This window comes from Mustela nigripes, chromosome 16 (genome assembly GCF_022355385.1).
Source record: "Mustela nigripes isolate SB6536 chromosome 16, MUSNIG.SB6536, whole genome shotgun sequence".
NCBI classification, from domain to species: domain Eukaryota; kingdom Metazoa; phylum Chordata; class Mammalia; order Carnivora; family Mustelidae; genus Mustela; species Mustela nigripes.
In genome coordinates, this window is record NC_081572.1 from 23,240,780 (window position 1) to 23,262,289 (window position 21,510).

The 21,510-nt window shown below is 54.6% G+C and overlaps 1 protein-coding gene across 1 annotated transcript; it reads left to right on the forward strand.

The window, feature by feature from the left end:
* Positions 1-1,598: 1,598 nt before the first annotated feature.
* Positions 1,599-9,957, forward strand: CDK5RAP3 (CDK5 regulatory subunit associated protein 3). The gene is made up of 14 exons (XM_059378658.1): positions 1,599-1,706; positions 1,933-1,978; positions 4,211-4,342; positions 4,611-4,711; positions 5,086-5,134; positions 5,718-5,896; positions 5,981-6,117; positions 6,331-6,475; positions 6,828-6,938; positions 7,326-7,401; positions 8,014-8,102; positions 8,737-8,942; positions 9,331-9,502; positions 9,614-9,957. The coding sequence occupies exons 1-14, from the start codon at positions 1,701-1,703 to the stop codon at positions 9,677-9,679; spliced, it is 1,515 nt and encodes a 504-aa protein (XP_059234641.1). The 5' UTR covers positions 1,599-1,700; the 3' UTR covers positions 9,680-9,957.
* The last annotated feature ends 11,553 nt before the right edge of the window (positions 9,958-21,510 follow it).

Below are 21,510 nucleotides of genomic sequence, written 5' to 3' on the forward strand. Positions count from 1 at the left end.
CAATAACAAAGTTACTGGCTCCCAAGTGCTGTACTGGGGCCTGGGGCAGAGGGTGAGGGGTGGGAGGGTAGGGTTGGGGGGTGGTCCTTTAGAAAAAAAACAGGTGGAGCCTTGGGGAGGAGCTAATATCCTGGAAAGGGAGGGGCCCCAAGTGGCACGCTCAGCCCTGGGTCTCCTTGGCCCACCCAGTCTCCCCGCTCTAGCCATTTCTTGCCCAGTCTCACGTCCTCCCGAAGCTTCAGCCACTGCTCGGATTACAGATTGGTCAGCCTGTGGCTCTCCAAAGCTGTATCCCCAGCCCCAGCGCTCCCCTGAACTCCAAAGCTATAGACCCAAGTGTCTCCTGCCTACTTTTCACATGGGGGCCTCCCAGCACCACTAACGCGGTAAGTTCAAAGCCAAGATGCCCTCCTCCCAATGCCTGCATCCCTGTCGCAGGTGGTGGCCCTCCCAATCCAACCACCTACGTTTCATCATTGCTGTCTATCTCCCCCATCCACATGGCCATTTGATGACCAAGATCTGTCAGTTTCCCTCTAAAATCAAATCTAGCCTTCCCCTCTTCCTCAGGTCTTGTCCTAGGTCCAGCCTTAACCTCTGCATAATAACCTCCTGACAGTCTTCCTGTCTCCAGTCTTATCACCCATGAATCCACTCTCCTTGCAGTCAGTTGGAATAGGGCCCTCCCCGTTTCAAGCCCTGCAAACCTCCCTCCTCTCAGTCTGCAGGAGTGAAGTCCAGGTTACTTAATGAGGCTCCTCCCTATGATAACACTTTTCCACCTTTACAGTTTCCCCACTGGCCATTCCTTGCCTCAAGCCTTTACTGCACATAAGCTGACTAGCCGTCACCACCGCCGGCATCTGCAGTGTGAGACTTGCGCAACTTGAAATTCTTCCATTTTTAAAAAAAGGGGCCCTGCACCTTTTTTTGCGCGGAGCCCCACCAATTACGTTTCCAGTCCTGGCTGCCTGTTCCTTGCACCCCTCTTGCTGTTTGTGGCCTCCAAAGCTTTGTGTAGTTTCCTCCACCTGGGACACCCTTCCCCCGCATACCCCTTTTTCTGCAGCTCTTCCTTTGAGGCTCAATTTAGGGGTTATCTTTGGGATGCCTCCTTCTCCTTCCCTAATCACCCACCACGGAGCAGGTGCTCAACACACGTCTATCAGATAAACTGAACGGGAAGGCAAAGTGAGACAAGTACCACAAGAGACCTACAAACTACGACAGACGGTAAAGTGAGGCAAGGCCAGAAGGAGGCATTTCCAACGGCCTCCAGGTGGCCAGAGTCGGTTCTAGGACCCTCTCTGCGAGACCACTGATCCCTGCACCGAAGGCTCCGCGCTCACCTGGCCGGAAGCGGCAGTGATTAGCTCTCGGGCGCCGCCAGGCGCCACCTCGCCGCCCCTGCAGCCTTTTCTCTGCGCCCCCACTCCTCTTCGGCCCTGAGCCCGCCTCGCGTCTCCCATTGGCTGTCTCCCATTCTCCCGCCCCTCCCGGGCTGAGCCATTCGGAGCCCCGGGGTGGGTGGGGCTTGAGGCCAGGGGTGGAGCGCGTATCCCGATTGGCTCGGAGGAAGGTGGCGACGTGGCCGGAGGAGGCCGCTTCGTGCCTAAACTGAGGCTAAACCAGACCAGCGCCGGATTGGTTGTAGGTGGGGCGGGCCTGAGTCGCCGGCCGGAAGCGGAAGTGGAGGAAAGATGCAGGTGTGAGGACAGGAGCTGGGGGAAATGGGGGCTTGGTCGGGGGTCCCGGGCTGATTCAGCCCGTCGGTTCTTCGCCCGCATCCCCGGCCTCCCTCCCGGGCGCGGCCATCTCTCCGGCCCATCATTCTGGCCCCACAGGGTGGCGGTTGAGCCCCTGAAATGAGCGCGCGGATGGCACGCCCCCTTCCCGCTCTCACGCCCGGTTCTCCGCGGTGTTTCCCTCCAGGACCATCAGCACGTGCCCATCGACATCCAGACCAGCAAGCTGCTCGGTAGGAGGGGACGCCCCGCGCTCCCAGCTGTCGGGGGAGGACCTGCCCTTTGCCTTCTGTCACCAACAGCTGGGAGCCCTGACACCCCAAGACCCCTGTTGAGGTGCTGACCATTCGCCTTGACCCATGCTCCCAGCCGTGGTTACCTGCCATGCTTGAAGGAGCAGGAAGGAACTATACATAGAGTCTGTACTTGACCTGCGTCCTCGACTGTACATAACATTCGTGGCACATATTGTCAAATCATTCAGCTGCAGAGTGATGGCTTATTTTAAAGATGGGCAGCTACTAAGTGGCGGATAGGAAATTGGAGCTTGAGCCAGGTTCCAGTGTCTATGCTTTTTGTATGAAAAAAACCCTTCCCCTCCTTTCTTTTGAAAACCTTCCATCTTCCTTTGATTTTAAGAGGAAGAGGGACATAGGCCCAGTTGGGAATGAGTGGCCAGGCCATCTCCCTGCTGTCTGTATCTGATCTAAATACCTCCTCAGTTCAGAGCTAGGCAAGGATCTCTTCATCATGACCCTTCCAGGGCAAGTGGACAACTAGTTCATTTTAAAATGCTCGTTGCACTGATCAATTTGATGCTAGTTTTGTCGTTAAGATGACATCTGTTTGACTACCTCATCCCCTTTTAGTTCTAGGACATGTACAGAACTTTTCTTTCTGAAGATTTTAAAGGAATACAGCAGAGGGAGTGTAACCGGTAACTACGGTGGGACCCCTGTGTTTGACCAGGTGGTGACCAGGTGGCAGGTGTATTAACAAGGACAAGGTTCTGAATTCACCACTCTGGGCCATATAGTCAGTCCTGTGCAGTGGCCACTAAATGGAGCTTCTTCAGTGTCATTGCAGATTTGTCCCAGTTCTTCAGCACAGGCGCAGTCCTGGTGTATGAGCTGCTCATTGGTTATGGAAAGGACCATACCATTTGTTAGCGTTTGGTCTCCCAGGTGTTGTTTTGGGCACTTGACATTGTAAAAACGAAGATTTTTACTAGTATTTATGGAATGTTTGCCATGTGCCAGACAACAGTGCTCTGTGTTTTACCTTCATTCCCTCTTCAATTCAGTATCTTATTATCCCCATTTTATATGTGGGGAAACTGACGCACGGCATGGCTGAGAGACTTGCTTAAGAAAGTTGATAATTAGGGGCACCTGGGTGGCTCAGTTTGTTAAAGGTCCAACTCTTGATTTGGATTCGGGGTCATGATCTCAGGGTTGTGGGATTGAGCCCCACAATGGGCTCTGTGCTCAGTGAGGAGTCTGCTTGAAGTTCTCTCCCTCTGCCCCCCCCCACCCATATTCGCATCCTCTTCCTCACCCCACCCCACAAATAAATCTTTTTTAAAAGTTGATAATTAGAAGGTAGGACCATCTGAACACAAAGCCTAGCTCTTAGCTCCTTCCTACTGAGGACATGTGCATGGCTCTCATCCGCCCACACCCTCTGCTACATACAGATCTGGGCCAAGAGACCAGGAGGTCAGTCGCACTGGTGTTCTCGTGGTAGGTGGTACTTCACTGTTGAGAGTCGAACAGTGGTATCTCGTCCTTAGGGCGCTGTGGGTATTAGGGGCTTTGCGGTTGTTCATTCATCTGGTACTTGGCATAATCATCTTGTATTTTCCATTGTCATGGTTAATCCCAGCCCCGAGGAAGTGGAAGTTGAAAAGCATCCTTTGTCAGTACGAAAGATATAATTACCCATGGAAGCAAAAATATTATGGAGAATTTAGAGTGGTCAAAAGTGGCGCTTTGATGTCAGGACCAAATTTAAAGTTTTTCGTTAGGGGCGCCTGGGTGGCTCAGTGGGTTAGGCCTCTGCCTTTGGCTCAGGTCATGATCCCAGGGTCCTGGGATCAAGCCCTGCATTGGGCTCTCTGCTTGGCAGGCAACCTGCTTCCCCCTCTTTCTCTCTGCCTGCCTCTCTGCCTACTTGTGATCTCTGTCTGTCAAATAAATAAAAATTTAAAAAAAAAATCTTTAAAAAAAAATAAAGTTTTTCGTTATCCCTGTGCAGAAGCAGTTGCTCTGTAAAAGTCAAACTCTGTGACAGAGTCCATTTAACCCCAAGGGTCCCTTTGAGCCTCTCTTTATTCCCATAATCCCCACACCTTAACCAATAGGCGTACAGCTTTCAGCCAGTGTCTTAGCCCATTTCCCTTGAGTTAGTGATGGACTTCCAGCTGTGTGAATGGAAATGCTATGATTTGGGGGTTTCTCACATAGACTGGCTGGTCGACAGAAGGCACTGCAGCCTAAAATGGCAGAATCTGGTGTTGAGCATCCGAGAGAAGATCAATGCTGCCATCCAGGACATGCCAGAGAGCGAAGAGATCGCCCAGCTGCTCTCTGGATCCTGTGAGTGCCCCTGGGCTACCCTGCTGGAGCCCCCTCTTCCCTGAAGCCCCGTATATCAGCCGAGCTGCTCCCTTGTTGTTTAGCTGTAGGGCTGACCCCTAGAGATTTCTCTTGGGGGTACAGATGCTGGCTTCTTCCAGCACAGCACGCTGAAGGAGAGAACTGTACATGCTAAAATTCTCCGCCTGTTCACCAGTCAGCCATGTGCCCAGGGTAGGTGGGGAAGATACTATAATTCCCAAAGTCTTTGCTCTTCCTTCCTTTCCAGACATACACTACTTCCACTGCTTGAGGATTGTGGACCTTCTCAAAGGCACTGAAGCTTCCACAAAAAATATTTTTGGCCGGTACTCTTCACAGCGAATGAAGGCAAGTGTGGGTCAAGCTGGTGAGTTACACCTGGAAACATCCTGTCTCTAGGGTTTGAGGCTAGGGTCTCATTCAGGGTCCACTACAGAGGCTTACGTAGACTATTTCCTGAGCTTTCTCAGCATCCTCAAAGTTGAGAGCAAAAATAGACCCTACCCCTGGGTTTACATTTTCAGGCCTGCTACTTTGGGGAGCACTCAGTTGTGCCACATTCTTAAAATGACGTGGTGGTCCAGCCAATGCAATGAAGGAGGACAAGAGCTCTGGGTCTCATGTGATGTGAAGGCTGGGGGAGCTTCCCCTGTTTGTGGCTTGAGCTAAGATGTGGTTGCTGAGCGCTACTCCCCCTCACTTCTGTTTCTGTCCTTACCCAGGATTGGCAGGAGATCGTAGCCCTGTATGAAAAGGACAACACCTACCTAGGTAAAGTTGCCCAGCCTGGGAGGCCCGGCGTCCATGGTGCAGCCCACTCCCCAAGTTCTGAGACACTAGGCTTCCAGGAAGCACATGTGGGGAAAGAGGCTGGGGTATAAATGTTTGCCAGGTTGGCAAAGAAATTCCCCAAAGGGTGTTGGGAGGAGGAGGAAGACGAGGCAGGTAGTAGGCATGTGTTTTGGTCCTCCCCCTCCAACTTCTTGGTGACTGATTCTGTCTGCAGAAGAGGCATGGGTCACCCGGGGTCCACATCCGGTGCCGGAAAGAGTAATTACAGGGTGCGTTTTACGTTGGGATATGTTTCCTAAAAGTCCTAATAATAATAGTTCATACTTACCGAGCATCTACTAAATGCAAGGAATTCTACTCATGTTTTATGTGCATTCTCTCTCTTAATCCTCATGGTAAATGTTTTTACCCCAGTGTTAGAGAGGAGGCCTGGATCAGAGAGGTTAAATGTCTATGTGCGGTGCCCGGCTGGGAGGGGAGGAGCGGGGAGGCCAGGTGTGTCCCGGGGCGTGCTGGCCTCGAGGCCTGGGCATCTGGGGTGAATTTCCCGGACCCTCCTCAGTGGAACTCTCCAGCCTCCTGGTTCGGAATGTCAGCTATGAGATCCCCTCACTGAAGAAGCAGATCTCCAGGTGCCAGCAGCTGCAGCAAGAGTACAGCCGCAAGGAGGAGGAGGGCCAGGCAGGGGCAGCCGAGATGCGGGAGCAGTTCTACCACTCGTGCAAGCAGTACGGCGTCACGGTGAGCCTCGTCGGGGGGCCCCAAGCCCAGCTTCTCTGCCTCCCACCCGACTTGTCTCAGGCCGCCTCTTCTCCCCTTCGCCAGGGAGACAACATCCGAAGAGAACTGCTGGCCCTAGTGAAGGAGCTGCCGAATCAGCTGGCCGAGATCGGGGCGGGGGCTCAGGCCCTGGGTGAAGCCATTGACCTGTACCAGGCCTGCGTGGGCTTTGTGTGTGAAAGGTAAGGGACCTCAGTGTCTCTCCAGCGGGGAGGGGACAGCTGACCTGTGTTCCTTGGCTGTTCTGTCTTCTGTGCTTGTGTTTTTCCCACATCCCATTTGAGTTTGAGTTCACACGTGTGCACCTGTGGGAGCCTCAGCATCTGTCCGAAGGGGAGCCTGGCATGGGCTTCCTGCGGGCCCAGCGGGAGGCTCAGTCGGCCGCTCCGTTGCAGCCCCGAGGAGCAGGTGTTGCCCATGCTGCGCTACGTGCAGAGGCGGGGGAACTCCACGGTGTACGAGTGGAGGACAGGGACTGAGCCCTCCGTGGTCGAGCGGCCGCACCTCGAGGAGCCACCTGAGCCGGTGGAAGAAGACGCGGTAAGACAAGCCTGGCGAGAGCTGCTGCCTTGGCCCCTGCACCCCACTCCCCCTCCGCCTGAGTGCAGAGCCCCAGAAGGAAGAAAGAGGGATTCTGGTGAGAGAGCCTAGAGCTAGAAGGGCCCAGAGGGTTCTCCTTTTTTCCGACTTTCTGGATCCCCGAGTATGGAAGAGCTTGGCTTTGAACTAGGAATCCTGCAGTTCTGTGAACTCTCTGAAGATGGGCTGTCTTTTGGGGTGCTCCTGACACGGTGTGCCGATGCCCCCTAGAGGGACACCTGAGGCCTCTGGGGAGGCATGCCCCTTTTCTTTCACCCACTTTCTGGGTGCTAACACTTTTTTTCCCTTCTAGATCGACTGGGGTGACTTTGGAGTAGCGGTGGCTTCTGAAGGGACTGACTCTGGCATCTCTGCCCAGGCTGCTGGAATTGACTGGGGCATCTCCCTGGAATCAGACTCAAAGGTTAGGAAGCCTTCCTCTCTGAGGACTTTCTGTGATCTCTGCTTTGGGGGTGAGAGAAGTGGTATCTGTCTTTAAAGACGTGACTCAAAGTCCATAGCCCTCAGATGAGGTGAAGACTAAGGGGAGACAGAGCTCCCACAGGGATGTATCAGAGGTCTGGCCCCTTTTCTCCTGGTATCTGGGGGCAAGGTGTTGGGGGGAAAGGCCAGTGGTAACTCTCCAAGCAGTGACGAGGGTAGCATATTTGCCTCCGACCTCAGGGCGGCATGTCCGTCACACAGTTGAAATGTGCAGGCATTGAACTTACCTAGGGCTTTGGTTTATTCTGGCTGCCTTTGATGGGGAAGATTCTTGAAACCCTGCTGAGGTTCTTTGCTTTCCACTCAGGAAGCTGGGGGTGATGGGATAGACTGGGGAGATGACGCCGCTTTGCAGATCACGGTGCTGGAAGCCGGAACCCAGGGTAAGCGCACGTCCCTGGAGTCCTGGCCCAAGTGGGTGCTCAGAGGTCCCCATGTCTCCAGAAATAAACAGTGCATTGCCAAGATTGGGCTGCTCACACATCCAGCTGTTTTCTCAAAATCATGATCATGGTGTGAGAGTAGGGAGATGGAGAGAAGTTCTTAAAATCAAGTCTAGAAGCTCACAACTTTTGAGATAGCGAAAACGGGTCATCTTTTCTGGTGGGAGGGTTCAGGAGGGCCAGTGGTCTTGGAGGTCTGACCAGACGTGGGTGCCCAGCAGCAAAGAGGCTGTAGCAGCGATCTGAGCCACTAGAGGGCGGTGCAGGATGACACTTCGTGGCCTGCTGGAGCAGAGGGGACCCCTCCAGGCCTCGAAGCCAGCTCAGTGGTCCTCCCAGACTGGCCTTTGGTCCTAGTGTCTTCTGTCTGATTCAGGCTGGACCTATGGGAGAGGGTAACCCTTCCCCCCCTGGCCCTCTGGGATGAGACAGCAGGTAGCTTTAGTGCATTGAGTTTGTGTCCAGATGAACCCATCAGAACCTCTCAAACTTGAGGTTCTTTTTTTCTGGTCCCCAGCAACTTTATCACATTTCCGTCTCTCTTCCCGGCAGCTCCAGAAGGTGTTGCTAGGGGCCCAGATGCTCTAACACTTCTTGAATACCCTGAGACCCGGAATCAGTTCATTGATGAGCTCATGGAGGTACCTTCATCCTCTGGGAGAGGGCTTCCCATTTGTGTTCATCTTTGTCTGTTCCCTTCCTGGGGCCCTGCTGGCTGGTGAGGGCATCATGGAGTGGAATTCATAGTCCTCTCCTGTTCTTTCTCTCTCTGCCCAGGGAAGCCCCTCTTAGCCTCTAGAGCAGAGGAGGACAAAGGAATCATGTTTCTCTGGTAGAATAAGAGTGACAAGATGTGTGGCTGGTTCCCAGATTCTTCTAGCCCTTTCTTAATCCAGGGATCCAGCTCAGAAATGGGCTCCTGTTTGCTGAATGATTCCTCTCACAGAGAGAAAACACCTTCACTGGGGCAGAGAGAACCCATCAAGTTTCTGTGCTCTTAGTTTAGCTGAGCCGCACGCAGAGAGGAAGGAGAGGTATCAGGGCTGGAGGTGGGGGGCTGATGGGCTGGGAGGGGATGGAAGAGTGGCAGTGGAGGCTGCCTTGGGTTCTCATGTTGTAGTTGGTAAGTCTTTAGCAGTAAAAGTATTCAGAGGAAATAATCTCTCATCACCCTGCGTCCAACCCTCCCATCTCATTCTTATATTTGGAGCAGTCTGAGGGCTCAGGCTCTGAATTCTCTTCTTGGGTTTCAACCAGATCCTTTTCTGCCCTCAGCTCGAGATCTTCTTGTCCCAGAGAGCCGTGGAGATGAGTGAGGAGGCGGACATCTTGTCCATGAGCCAGTTCCAGCTGGCTCCCGCCATCTTGCAGGGCCAGACCAAAGAGAAGATGCTTACCATGGTGTCAGCGCTGCAGGATCTGATTGGCCGGCTCACCAGTCTTCGGATGCAACACCTGTTTATGATCCTGGCTTCACCAAGGTCTGGCTTTCCCAGTGATGATGGGCCATTCGGGAGCATGAGGTGGGGTGCCACCATCTTGAGCAGCGCTGACTCCTTATGTTCCCCTTCTCCATAACCCCTCGGAGCTCTTCTCTGCCTCCCCTAGCATCTCTGTCACAGTTGGGATCAAGGGTTCTCTTGGGGCAGGACGAGGTGGTCTGAGGTGTGCGGGCAGGCTCTGCTCCTCTGCTTCCCAAATAGGACAGGAGACCTGCGGGCCACATGCCTTGCAGAGAGGGAGCGAAGGGCATGGGGGCTGAGAGGCCCGTTGGGATCTGGTTTCCTCAGCCTCCCTTTTCCCAGCAGCTGAGTGGGGCTGCCCAGGTTCCTCCGCTGCACCAGATACTTACCTGGGTGCCCTGCGCAGGTATGTGGACCGTGTGACTGAGTTTCTGCAGCAGAAGCTGAAGCAGTCCCAGCTGCTGGCTTTGAAGAAGGAGCTGATGGTGCAGAAGCAGCAGGAAGCACTTCAGGAGCAGGCGGCCCTGGAGCCCAAGCTAGACCTGCTGCTGGAGAAGACCAGGGAGCTGCAGAAGCTGGTGAGATGGGGAGGCCAAACCCGCCGAGGGGGAGGACCCTCCCACCCCATCTCTACAGAAGGAGGCCCCTTTGCCTTTGCGTCCTGCCCATGGGGTGTCCCTGTCTTTCAGATTGAAGCTGACATTTCCAAGAGATACAATGGGCGCCCCGTGAACCTGATGGGAACCTCTCTGTGACATTCTCGATGTTTCTACTGGCCCATCTTCCCAGCCTTCAGGAAGGAGGGTGGGAAGCCAGGGCCGATGGGGCAGGGCCCTTGCTGGCCAGAGACCAGGCGACTGGAGGCCAGGAAGCCACAGAAGGGAGGCATCCCTAGATGGTGACCTTGACACCCGCAGCACTGTCTGGCAAGGAGCTGTCTTGACGCCCTATGGCCCGTCAGCCTGGAACCATAGTTTCGGGCCCGCTCATCATCTAGCTGGACTCAATAAAAAAGGAAGAGACTCTTGCTTCACTGCTGACAGTTTCTGCTGCTCGGGGCCTTGAGTCAGGGCTGTGCGCCTGTTTGCCAGGGGTCCGTGATCCAGTGGGCTCCCAAGGCCATTGGCTTTACCTATGGAGCCCCAGGGTCAACGTTCCCCCTTGCCTTCTGGTGACAGGAAGGGCCCCAGTTGAGTATCTGAAGTGGCTCAGCAAGGGGGACTGGGGTAGCTGAGATGGCTGGGCCCCTTTCTCTCCATGGCCAGGCAAGACAGCCCCACTCAGGCCAGAAGCCCAAGGGGACCCGTCAAGTGGCAGCCTTGTTGGAGCCTGCAAAGCTGTATTTTCCTTTTAATCACAGCTTACCTCCAGGCAGAGGGAAAATGTGGTTTGGGGAGGAAGGGTCTGATAAACAAGGTGGAGACAGGAGTTGTCACCTTCACCAGCCTCCTGTCCACTCGCTACCCATAACTGCCTGCGTGGTGATTGGGCAGAGCCCCGCCCAGGACAGCACCCCTCTCCCAAGCCACCTACCCATCCCCGTTTCCCAGGAAGGTAGGGGCTGGGGGTGGCCGGCAATTCGATTTTAATTTCATAGCAGAGCAGTTGATTCATGGTTCTTTGTCGCTGGCGTTGACTCCCGTAATGACTTTCCATCAAAATGAAAAGTGGAGTGACACCACTCATTATTCCTGCTGCTTGTTATCTCAGTTCTGGGGAGGGCCGCCCCCTCCCTGCTGCCTTTCAGCCGTCCCGGACAGTGAGTGATCGCCCCTATTAATCACCGACCCCGCGGACTCCGGCGGACACACGCTATCCGGAGGAGAGAGAGATAAGGCAGCATGAACTGCTCGGAGCCGCTCCTATCAATTAATGTCAGCCCATCGCTTCCCCCCAATCTTTGCCTGTTCACCTCCTTTTGGAGGTATTGGGGGCTGAAATTAGTCTAGGAATTGGAAAAGGAGAAACAGTGCAGAATGTCGAGGTAAAACTGTCCTTAGCATCGAAGGACGTAAAGGGGACCGGGTGGGCTGCGGCCAGCCCTCCATTGCCTTGAAGCCGCGTGGCCTCGGGAGCCATCCGAGTCTCTTAGTCCCTGTCCCTCTGAGAGGACGGCTGCTGCCTCTCGCCCCACCTGCTCAGCTGATGGCACCACTGGCCTCCCGGCCTGCCTCTCGCAGCAGCCGTCAGCTCACCAAGGCCAGCTACCCTCACCCGCTCTGGGTCCCCGTCCAGTCGTCAGCTGCTACACGGGCGGATGCTTCCAGGCGCCAAGCTGGGAGAGAAGCCCTGTGAACCGTGTGACCACGGCCGGCTGGGTTCAGGCCTCAGAGTTCCCGCTCCTGCCCTTCCAGAGGAGCCGCTCTCCTGCCCGCTCTGCCCTGCCCGGGGTGAGGGCAGGAAGTCCTACAGACCAAGGTTTGGCCATCTTCGCAGGAGGTGGTGTGGGTTCACAGGGCTCTCTCTGGTTTGGGGCACGTTGCTAAGTGCTGTGGTTAGGGGACTGTTCTCTCTCCGAGGGACGAGGGATTAGGCCTGGTCCACTGCTTATGTGGTAAAACGAAGGCCTACCCTACCCTGATGACCATTGTTTCCTAAAAGCCTTCACCCTGTAACATGAGGCTCATTGTCCAGAACCTTGAGCTGCAGTTGCCTTTGGCCTGGCCTTCACTTCCCGGGGCCCACCTTCTCAACCATGCCGAGATGCTGAAGATCCCTTCCCCGCCAACCCTGTCGCTTGGACCCTATGGGAGGGCAGCATTGTGTCTCAGATGGGCTCTCAGATTTCCCCTCGTGTCACTCTGACTGCAGTTGGGGTCCCACTTGCCGTTCTCTGGATGGCCTGACAGAATCCGTTGTGAGGATGAACGAACACAGAGGTCTCGGAACGGTGCCCAGCCCAGAGTCCGCACTCCTGGACAAATGGGAGCTCTTAGTTTGGGTTTGGGAAGCAGTGGTTAAGGACCCTTCATCCCGGTCTGACTTGCCTACCTGGAAGGGAACGGCGAGAGGCTCTTTGTGGAGCTTGAAGACCAAGTCCTGAGCCATCAGGTTTCTGGGGCTGCAGAATAGTGTTCTGTGACAGTGGGAGGAGGTGGGCTGAGATTCACCCTTAGTTCGATGTGGCTTGTTTTGCCAAGAGCGCACCTGACTCTCACGTTCACTTTTAGGCCACCTTTTTCCAGAGAACATTTCAGGCTCTCACCACTCACCTGACTGGTCACCCTGGTTCAGACAAAGAGGCCGAGTCTGTTTTTCCAGACCCTCCCCTGCCCCGCTGTTAACCCCAGCTGCCCAAGCCCCCTCACCCTCTCTCTGCCCACATGAAGGCTTTCTTCCCAAGGCCTCTCAAAGTGCGGCTCTTCTTGTGATCAACAGAAGTAGGATCTCTTGGCTCCATAGCCCCTGATGGCTGGCCATTACCACGAGCTACATGGAGTGCTGACAACTGTCCCTCTGGCTTCTGGCTGCCCACTGAGGGCTTGCCAAGGAGATGGGGGGGCTAAGATTCTAGAACTAGTTCCCCCTGGCTAGCGTGGGCAGGGATTATCTGTGTCATCGAGACGGGAGATCTCACCCAGTGAAAGAATAACCCGCTTCGGAGATCTAGTCTAGAGCTGGGGACCAAAGGAGAGCACATCCCAGGCCTCTAGGAGTGGGAGCTAATTGTGGCCAGGCCCACGCAGTCCTGCCCCCTCTCCCGTGTGCGCCTCCCCACTCCCCATTCTCTCTTCCTTGTTAATTCCCAGACATTGCTTTGGTTTCCCTGCTAGAAACACAGGGCCTGTGGCTCTTCCCTGCCTCCTTATCAGCACCTGCTTGTCCTATCACTAATCTTTATTTCTTTATTTCTTTTAATTGCTGCCCATTTTGTCTGCACTCCTGTACACACACACACACACACACACACACACACACACACACACAAAATCCGATCACGGTAGTAGGTTAGGAAGGAAGCCAGCAAAGATCTGGATGGCCTGGGTCAATTCCTGGCTCTGTTCTTGCCACCATGTGATCTTGGCCAAGTCCTTGGACGTCTCTATGCCTCATTTCCTTCACCTGTAAGATGAGGACAGAGATACTACGAGGCTCAGGGTAGGGAGACGCGGCCAGTGTGTACAGCACCCAGATGGTCCCCGGCCCAGTCAAATCCTGATGTTAGCTGTTATGAGAGGGGATGGACCGGAAATCACTGGGACTCAAGTCAGAAACTTGTGTTTGGGGGGGCGCCTGGGTGGCTCAGTTGGTTGGACGACTGCCTTCGGCTCAGGTCATGATTCATGATCCTGGAGTCCCGGGATCGAGTCCCGCATCGGGCTCCCAGCTCTATGGGGCGTCTGCTTCTCCCTCTGACCTCCTCGCTCATGCTCTCTCTCACTGTCTCTCTCTCAAATAAATAAATAAATAAATAAATAAAAGAAACTTGTGTTTGGGTCCAGGCTCTGTGTGTCTGTGTGTCCCAGATGTCTGAACCAAACCCATTGTCTTCTCCATTCCACTCTCCATGCCTCTCTGATATCTCCTACCTCTGACCACCAGCAGGCTCCCAGCCCTTGCTTTGTCCTCCTCCTCATTCATTCCCCTCTCCCCTTAGCTCCCTAAGCTCCAGGAGTAGGAGGCCAGCCCTCCATAACCAGATCTCCATCCTTTCCAGCCTGGGCATCCACCCACGACACCAAACCCACATGGGTCCCCCATCCTCTTCTTGGTTCCCTCTTAGCCTTCCTGCCCCTGCTCAGATAAGGCCCAAATACATCTCTGCGGTCATTTCCGGGCCTCAACAGAAGGACCCGCTCCTCAGCGTCCCTGAAGCCGTGCGGAGACGCCCCTCCCCTGTCACGGGGTCACAGTGCGGTCCTGCAGCCGCCTGAGAATAAGGACCAGGTCTTGCTCACTTCTGTGTGCCTTTTGGAATCCCAAAATTAACTTCTCCGAACTTCAATTGCCTCGGTGATCTCTAAAGCGACTTTGACCTCTAAAATATTACAGTCCTGGGGCTCATGGGTTAGCAAAAAGGAAGAGTCCCACAAAACACTAGAAGTTGGGAAGAAAATTAGGTTTAAGTAGGCTTTTAAAATGGTCTGGCGGTCAAACTTAAATCCCTCTTACACACTTTCCAGGGAGAGCACCTGCCCTGAGTTTATCCTGGGCTCCCTGCTTAGTCAGAGGGCTGTGGACCCATCCTCCCGCAGACACCGTTGCTTCCCAGACCCCGGTCTGCTCTGAAGCCAAGGTCAGCTCCCACTACTGAAGGCCACTCAGAGGCCGCGCTCCAAGCTGCTCGGCCCACTATGGGATCAGGCCCCCTGCGGCCATCCTGCCTGGCAGATCCTGGAGCCCAGCGGGAGGGTGTCAGGAGGGTGTCAGGCCCGCTGCAGGACTGTGGAAGCCGGGGTGCCAGCTGACCACACACCCGCCTGTCCTCCAGGTGCCCTTCCTCTCAGCTGATGAGCAGCCTGCCCCCCCCACACCCCTATAAATTGGCCCTGAGTAAACTCTTGCTTCTCCAGCCTGCCACCCTCCTCTCATTCCCCAGGCTTCAAAGAAAACCAGTTTGAATATTTAAACTTCTCCTGTGTGTCTAATAAAAAGTTCTGCACTATTTAACGGCCCAGCTATCCATTACTGTCGGGAGCTGCCCTCTCCCTCCCAGCCTGCCCCTCCCTCCCGCTCACCCAGACCACGTGCGGCAAAGCCATTTGTCAAAGCGCTCCCGCCACGGGCTGCGCTTGGCTGTGTCGGAAAGGACAAGGCGCCCACGGGGGAAGGTGGGAATGAATAAAGGGGTATGCAAATTGCTGCTTAATCTGCAGAGAAACACCCAGGCTTTGGGGAGACGCTCATTACTTCTTTTAACTGTGATTAACGGGCAAATTAAACCCAAGCCCTTAACTCTCTCCTGGCAGAAGACTCGAACGCAGAGCCCTGGGCCGGGGGGAGGGTGGAGGGAGGCTCTGGTCTGCTCCGGAGGCCGTAGGGACTGGGACGGAGGAGCATGAGCGCGGCCCCTTAACCATCGGTGAGGTTGGCATTGTCAGTGGGGTCCGGAGGAAGGAGGAAACCCTAATGGCTGGGGTTGGGGGGCAGTTAAACTTAATGTATGGGGAGGAGGACTGCATGGTCTCTTTGGGGGTTTTTCAGCCACTCCAGAAAGAGCAGGTGGTGACCGTGGGATTTCCTGCCCTTCTTCCCCGACCCCTACCCCCCAAAAAGGCGAGAGCATCCCTTAGGCCTCACTGATAGGACCAAAGAGGCTTTAGCCACAAACATTTCCAGCCCCAAACCCTGTCCCAGAAACACGTGTATAAGGAATCTCTAGATGTTGGACTCCAAAACTGACCTTGAAGCTGATTAGCTCAGGGAATGGGGAAAGAGATAAAGAAGCAGGAGTTGGGGGCAGAGTGTTTTCATGGGAACCTGGGAATAGTCTGACAACAGGTTATACAGGTTATAGGCACACACGGAGAGACACCCAAATTAGAAGGGCCCAGAAATCCACAGAATCTCTTTGTTTCTTACTATGTCTGTGTGTGTGTGTGTGTGTGTGTGTGTGTGTGTTTAGATAACATGACCCAGCTCCTAAAACTCCGTTTACCACATTAACCTTTTTTTTTTAAGATTTTGTTTATTTTATTTGACAGAGAGAGATCACAAGTAGACGGAGAGGCAGGCAGAGAGAGAGATAGAGGGAAGCGGGCTCCCTGCTGAGCAGAGAGCCCGATGCGGGACTCGATACCAGGACCCCGAGATCATGACCTGAGCTGAAGGCAGCGGCTTAACCCACTGAGCCACCCAGGCACCCCAACCTTTTTTTTTTTTGACAGAGAGAGATCACAAGTAGGCAGAGAGGCAGAGAGAGAGAGGAGGAAGCAGGCTCCCTGCCGAGCAGAGAGCCCAATGCGGGACTCGATCCCAGGACCCTGAGATCATGACCTGAGCCGAAGGCAGCGGCTTAACCACTGAGCCACCCAGGCGCCCCCCAACCTTTTTTTTTTTAATAGATTTTATTTATTTATTTGACAGAGAGAGAGACACACAGCAAGACAGAGAGAGCACAAGCAGGGTGAGTGGCAGAGGGAGAAGCAGATTCTCCACGGAGCAGGGAGCCCAATGTGGGGCTCGATCCCAGGACCCTGGGATCATGCCCTGGGCCAAAGGCAGACGCTTAATGACTGAGCCACCCAGGCACCCCTACATTAACCCTTCTGTTTGTTTTTGTTTTTGTTTTTAATTATTTATTTATTTGACAGAGATCACAAGTAGGCAGAGAGGTAGGCAGAGAGAGGAGGAAGCAGGCTCCCTGCTGAGCAGAGAGCCTGATGCGGGGCTCAATCCCAGGACCCTGGGATCATGACCTGAGCTGAAGGCAGAGGCTTTAACTCACTGAGCCACTGAGATGCCCATGTTAACCCTTTTTGAGTGTACAATTCATTGGCACTAAATACTTCCACATTGCTTTTTTGTTTTTTTTAAAGATCTTATTTATTTATTTGTCAGAGAGAGCCCACAAGCAGGGGGAGTGGCAGGCAGAGGGAGAACCAGGCTCCGCACTGAGCAAGGAGCCCAATGCGGGGCTCCATCCCAGGACCCCGGGATCACGACCTGAGCCAAAAGCCGACACTCCATCGACTGAGCCCCCCCCAAGGCATCCTTAATACTTCCACACTGTTGTGGAACCATCTCTATCTCCCAGCCCATCTGTTTTCACAGGTGATGACTGAGCCATTCCATAAGACCTATAATCACCTCCAAGAAACAGCAACAAGTGGGGCGGAACTCGGTAAGTAGGAAAGTTGCACTTGAAATGGAGAACATTGGAGAAGGCCAGCTGGAACTCGGGGGCCGCTGCAGCAGAGGCCCGATACTCCCGAGGCAGGCTGGGTGGAAATCCTGCAGGGCCTCCCCGTTAAATGCAGGCCCCCGAACCCTGAGTGATTAGGAGGTGAAAGATGACATACAACGGTGACAGACTGTCTGTCAGCCTGACGGGGCCGAGGAGAGACGCGGCCCCGTATTTTATTCTGTCGGAGAGTGGATCAGTGGGTCTGTCATCGAAACCAGGCCTGACAGCTCGCCCAGCGACTCGGCCCCTTTTCCTTAACTCCTGCGGCCCAGCTCCGCCATCTATTAAAACATCCCAGGCTGTCAGGGATATTAAAAGGCTCTGTCACTCCTTCTTAAAACAGTCATAAATACAATCTGGACAGGAGCATTTGGGCAGGAGCCCCGGTGCTGAAGGGACGAGACGACAGCAGGTACGCCTGCCTTGCCTGACAGCTGAGGCCCTGGCACCGTTCAAACGGGCAGCCATGGACGAGTCTTGTTCTCTCCCGGGCAGCCGCAAGGCCGTCTTCAGCATCTGCTGAGGCCCGGTATTTTGAAACAACCGCTCCTGAGCATGGACTGTGGCCTTTGTTAGGGTGACCCCAAGCCTCAGCTTTTTTCTGGTGCCTGGTGTGCTTGACCTGCTCCTGTTCTCAGTGTCTGCCTGTCTAGCCCCCCCGCCCCAGGCCTTCCCAGGCAGTGTGGTAGGGGGAGGAAGGAAAAGGTAACAAAACAGGCCTACGTACTCCCTCCGTGGTGCAGGTCACCTCCTGTCCCTCTTTTGCCTTCCCTGTCCCGGGAAGCCTCGGGGCCGACCCACTTTGGTAAGAAGAGCCTTGTTGGAGGGCCAGAAGCGGACCTGAGGCCTTCTGGGTGGGCTCCCCAGAGTGCAGGCTGCTCATTGGAAGACCCCGTTCAGTCCGGAATCCTTGGGTCTCTCCAAACTCTGGGACCACAACTCTTTCTGCCTGGGGACTGCTGGCCCCCAAAAGGGAGGCCTCTTCCTTTCTGTGTAGTTGATAAGAGCACACGACCTTTCTTCTTAAGAAGGTCCTGTTGGATGGAGTGGGTTTCTCCAGCTTGGAGCGGACCCAAACAGCCAAAGACCAGGCTCTGACACTGGCCCTCATCTCTGTCCATTGGGCTGGGTAGTCACCAAATGCCTAGTTTGCTGAAACGCGCTGAAGGCTCTGTCTGTGACCTTCCGTGTTGGCACCAGGGCGACACCCAGGACCTTGACCTCTTGAGATGCTCTGTCTTCTGTCCACCCAGTGTGCAACGGCCAGATTCGCCTCCCTGCCAGGGGTTCCCCTTAGCTTGGAACAGTTTTTAAACTATGGGCTGTATTTCCAACAAAGTTACCTTCTCAGCAGCTTTTCCCAAATACCTCCAGTCCAGAAGTGTCCGATTGTTATCTTTTCTTTCTCCAGGATTTACTAAAAGGGTAATAGGGTACTATTTTGTGGTGCTGTCCCGGAGAGCAGACCGAGGCCTGTGTGTGGAGCTAAGAGGAAGACAGGTTTTTCTACCTAACATAAGGAAGCCCTTTCTGACAACCAGAGCTGCCCACAGGGCCCAGGCGAGAAAGTCACCGCCACTGAGGACTTTGGGCGGACACTGGATTGGTGTCTATCGGGGCTTACTGCAGAGGCTGGGAGATGGGGTCCATGATGCTGAGATTCAATGGATTGGGGCCTTCGGTATGTCCAGAAGCAGGAAAAGGCCTAGCAGCTGTTCACCAGCTGCTTTCCATGCGGCCATCTTGCAATTTACTCCCAGATGGTCAGACCCCTCACACCCCCAAGGTCGTAGGGCCAGCTGCCGGGTAGTGGGCCAGGCCTTCTTTGGGCTAGTAGCCCTCGGGCAGGATGTGGGGAGGAGAGATGTGAACCTGAGAGCTCCTGTGCCTTTCTCACAGAGCTGTCCCCTTCCCTCTGGCTGTCTTCCACGGCCACCCCCTCTGGCTCACTCCTCCCCTGGCTTCACCTGCCTCAAATTTTCCCTCTGTCTTTTGCTCTCTTAACACCCACCCCCCATCTCCATGGCGATAAAAGGGGAGGTGGGAGGGGCCGTGCCCTGTATTTTGAGTCCCTCCACAATAGCTCCTTTCTCTGGAGACACAGGGGCTGCCTGTGGAACTAATCTCCCCCTGCCCATCAGCTCACAAAGGACCAGGGACGCCCCTCCCTCCGACCGGCCGCCCTCGGTGACCCCGAGCCCGTTTCCGGGTGCGCTTCCAGCCCTCGGGGGCCTGCAGCTGGGCCTCTCCCACGGGACCTTGCACACAAGCAGGGTCACCCCGGCTGACCTCCCCCCGAGGACAGAGGTCAGGCTCCTTCTCAGGTCTCTGATGTGATTGGAAGGTTACTGAGGCAGGGGGAGGGGGAGAAGAGGGAGGGGAGGGGGAGGGGATCTTCTCTTTTAATGTAAAATTGAAAGACTCCCTACGCCTTCCTGTCTGTCCTATCTCCGGCTGGGCTGGGTCGCCTGGCCTAGGAACCCCGCCTGGACATCTGAGCATCTTGGAAATAGGCTAAACTCCTGGCAACGGGGCTTGCTCAGACCTGGTCCCAGAGTATTAGAATCCTAGAAATCCTGGCGTGGGAAGTGGGAGAAGCCGCTCGCGGGCGGCAGGGCAGGCCGAGTCAGCCCTGGTTGTGAGACTCGGGTTCTTGCTTGCTAGAGAACTCTGGGCCTCGCTGTGCTCATCTGCAGAGTGGGAATGACAGAAGATAGCACTAGCCTCACGGGTGGGGAGCGCGGCAAGTGCCATCACGCACAGAGCAGGGAACAGGTTTCTGAGCAGAGCGCCTGGCTCCTGGCAGGTCCCCGGGATACCGTAGCTGGACTGTCTCAGGCAGGAGGGAGAACCAGGCTCCGGGTATCACCTCCTTAGCTCAGGTCAGGGCCTCCCCATCTGAGAGTTCAAGGTGGGGAAGGCACCACCCCCAGCGAAGAAAACTCGAGGCAGTGTAGCAGGTGGGAACATAGGCAGGAAAGTCGGAATGGCTGGGACTGGATCCTGGCTTCACCACCGACCGGCAGGGACGCCCCCTTTTCCTCCTGCCTTCAGTGGGCATGAAGCTAGTAGCCACTGCCCAGGTTCTGAGGAAGATCCAGTATGTCCACACACAAAAGGGGCTCAGAAGGGGACCTGGCTCGGTGTTCACGCAATATAAACGTTAGCTGTGCTTATTATCGATGTTGAGATTGTCAGGTCTCTGTGGGCCTGATTTCCAGAACAGTACTTATGTCAAATATTCAAAGCTTTTGTCCCTACAAGTCCCCTCTCTTTTCCGTGTCACCCGGCACGTTCTGATTTCTTGCAAGGAATAATATATGATCCCTCTTACTTGCTTGGCTGATGAAAAACCTCACATTTTGCCCGTATAGACAGCAGCTTCTAAACAAGGGACCCGGCTAACCCAGAAGGGAGTCGTTGGCCTCTTATAAAACAAGGCCAAGTGAAAGGGGCTCAGAAAGGTCGAGGGAGGTCTGGCGGGAGCTCTCCTAACCTGCCTGACTTATTACCGGAATCATTTCAAGAGATAATTTAATGTTTTTCCTCTGTGGCCCAGTTAGCTCCTGAAGGGAAAAATAAATAAATAAACAAAGCCAACCACCGCAAACAACACAGGCTTTATGAGAACATCACTTACGAGTTTTTAACGGCACGGTTATTAATATAACCGTCCAGACACCTCCCTTACATCTGATCACTGGTGAATTATGAACTTTGAATTCTGATTCATTCTGACTGCTGCTCCCATAACGGCAAACATCTCCACTCAGTCCCCACAGGAAGGAGGAACCAGCCGTTCACATGCCCGGAGAGCTCAGAGGCTGGAGCCCCGGCTGCTACCCCAGCTCTGGGGGGTGAGGCTGGGAGAGGAGACTGGAGAGAGAGAAGGAACAGTGGGGGTGGGATAGGGCGATGCCTGTCGGGTGTGGGGGTCGAGAAAGCACTGGCATATCCTCTAGTTCCATAACCCGGCCCAACCTCTTACCTTCTGGGGCCTCCTCTTCTCCTACAAAATGAGATTCTTTTATTTATTTTTAAAATATTTTATTTATGTATTTGACAGAGAGACCGTGAGAGAGGGAACATAAGCAGAGGGAGTGGGAGAGGGAGAAGCAGGCCTCCTGCTGAGCAGGGAGCACATTGAGGGGCTCCATCCCGGGACCCTGGGATCATGACCCCAGCTGAAGGCACTTAATGACTGAGCCCTCCAGGTGCCCCCAAAATAGAGATTCTTAAGATTTCATTTCCCCTTTGTCATTTTTAAGTATTTATGGTGTGCCGGGCACTGTGCTCAACACTTTTCTCCTTTTAACAAGTTCTCCTAACCGATGTGTATGATAATACTAGTTTAATCCCCACTTGGTAGGTAAGGAAGCTCAGGCTCCTGGAAATGCAGAAGCCTGCCAGAGGCCACACAGCTGGGAAGCAGGGATGTGGTTTACGACTTGGATTCATCTGAATCCAGGGCCCAAGCCCACAACCATCAGGCTACCCTGCCTTCCAGGGGTAGTAACCCCTGCGTTCCTACCCGGCCTGGTGGGGTTGGGGTGGGGTGGTGGCAGCCAGATGTGCCCCGAGGAGAGCAAGGCTCTGTCATCCACACAGTGCTCTCACACACACAGCGGTATAAAGGGCTTTCCCAACGGAAGGAAGGAAAAAGAAGAGGTTCGGCTGGGGTGAACTATTAGAGCTGCCCAAGCCAGGGCAACCGTTTCGGGTCCCCTCCCTCTTCGGGAG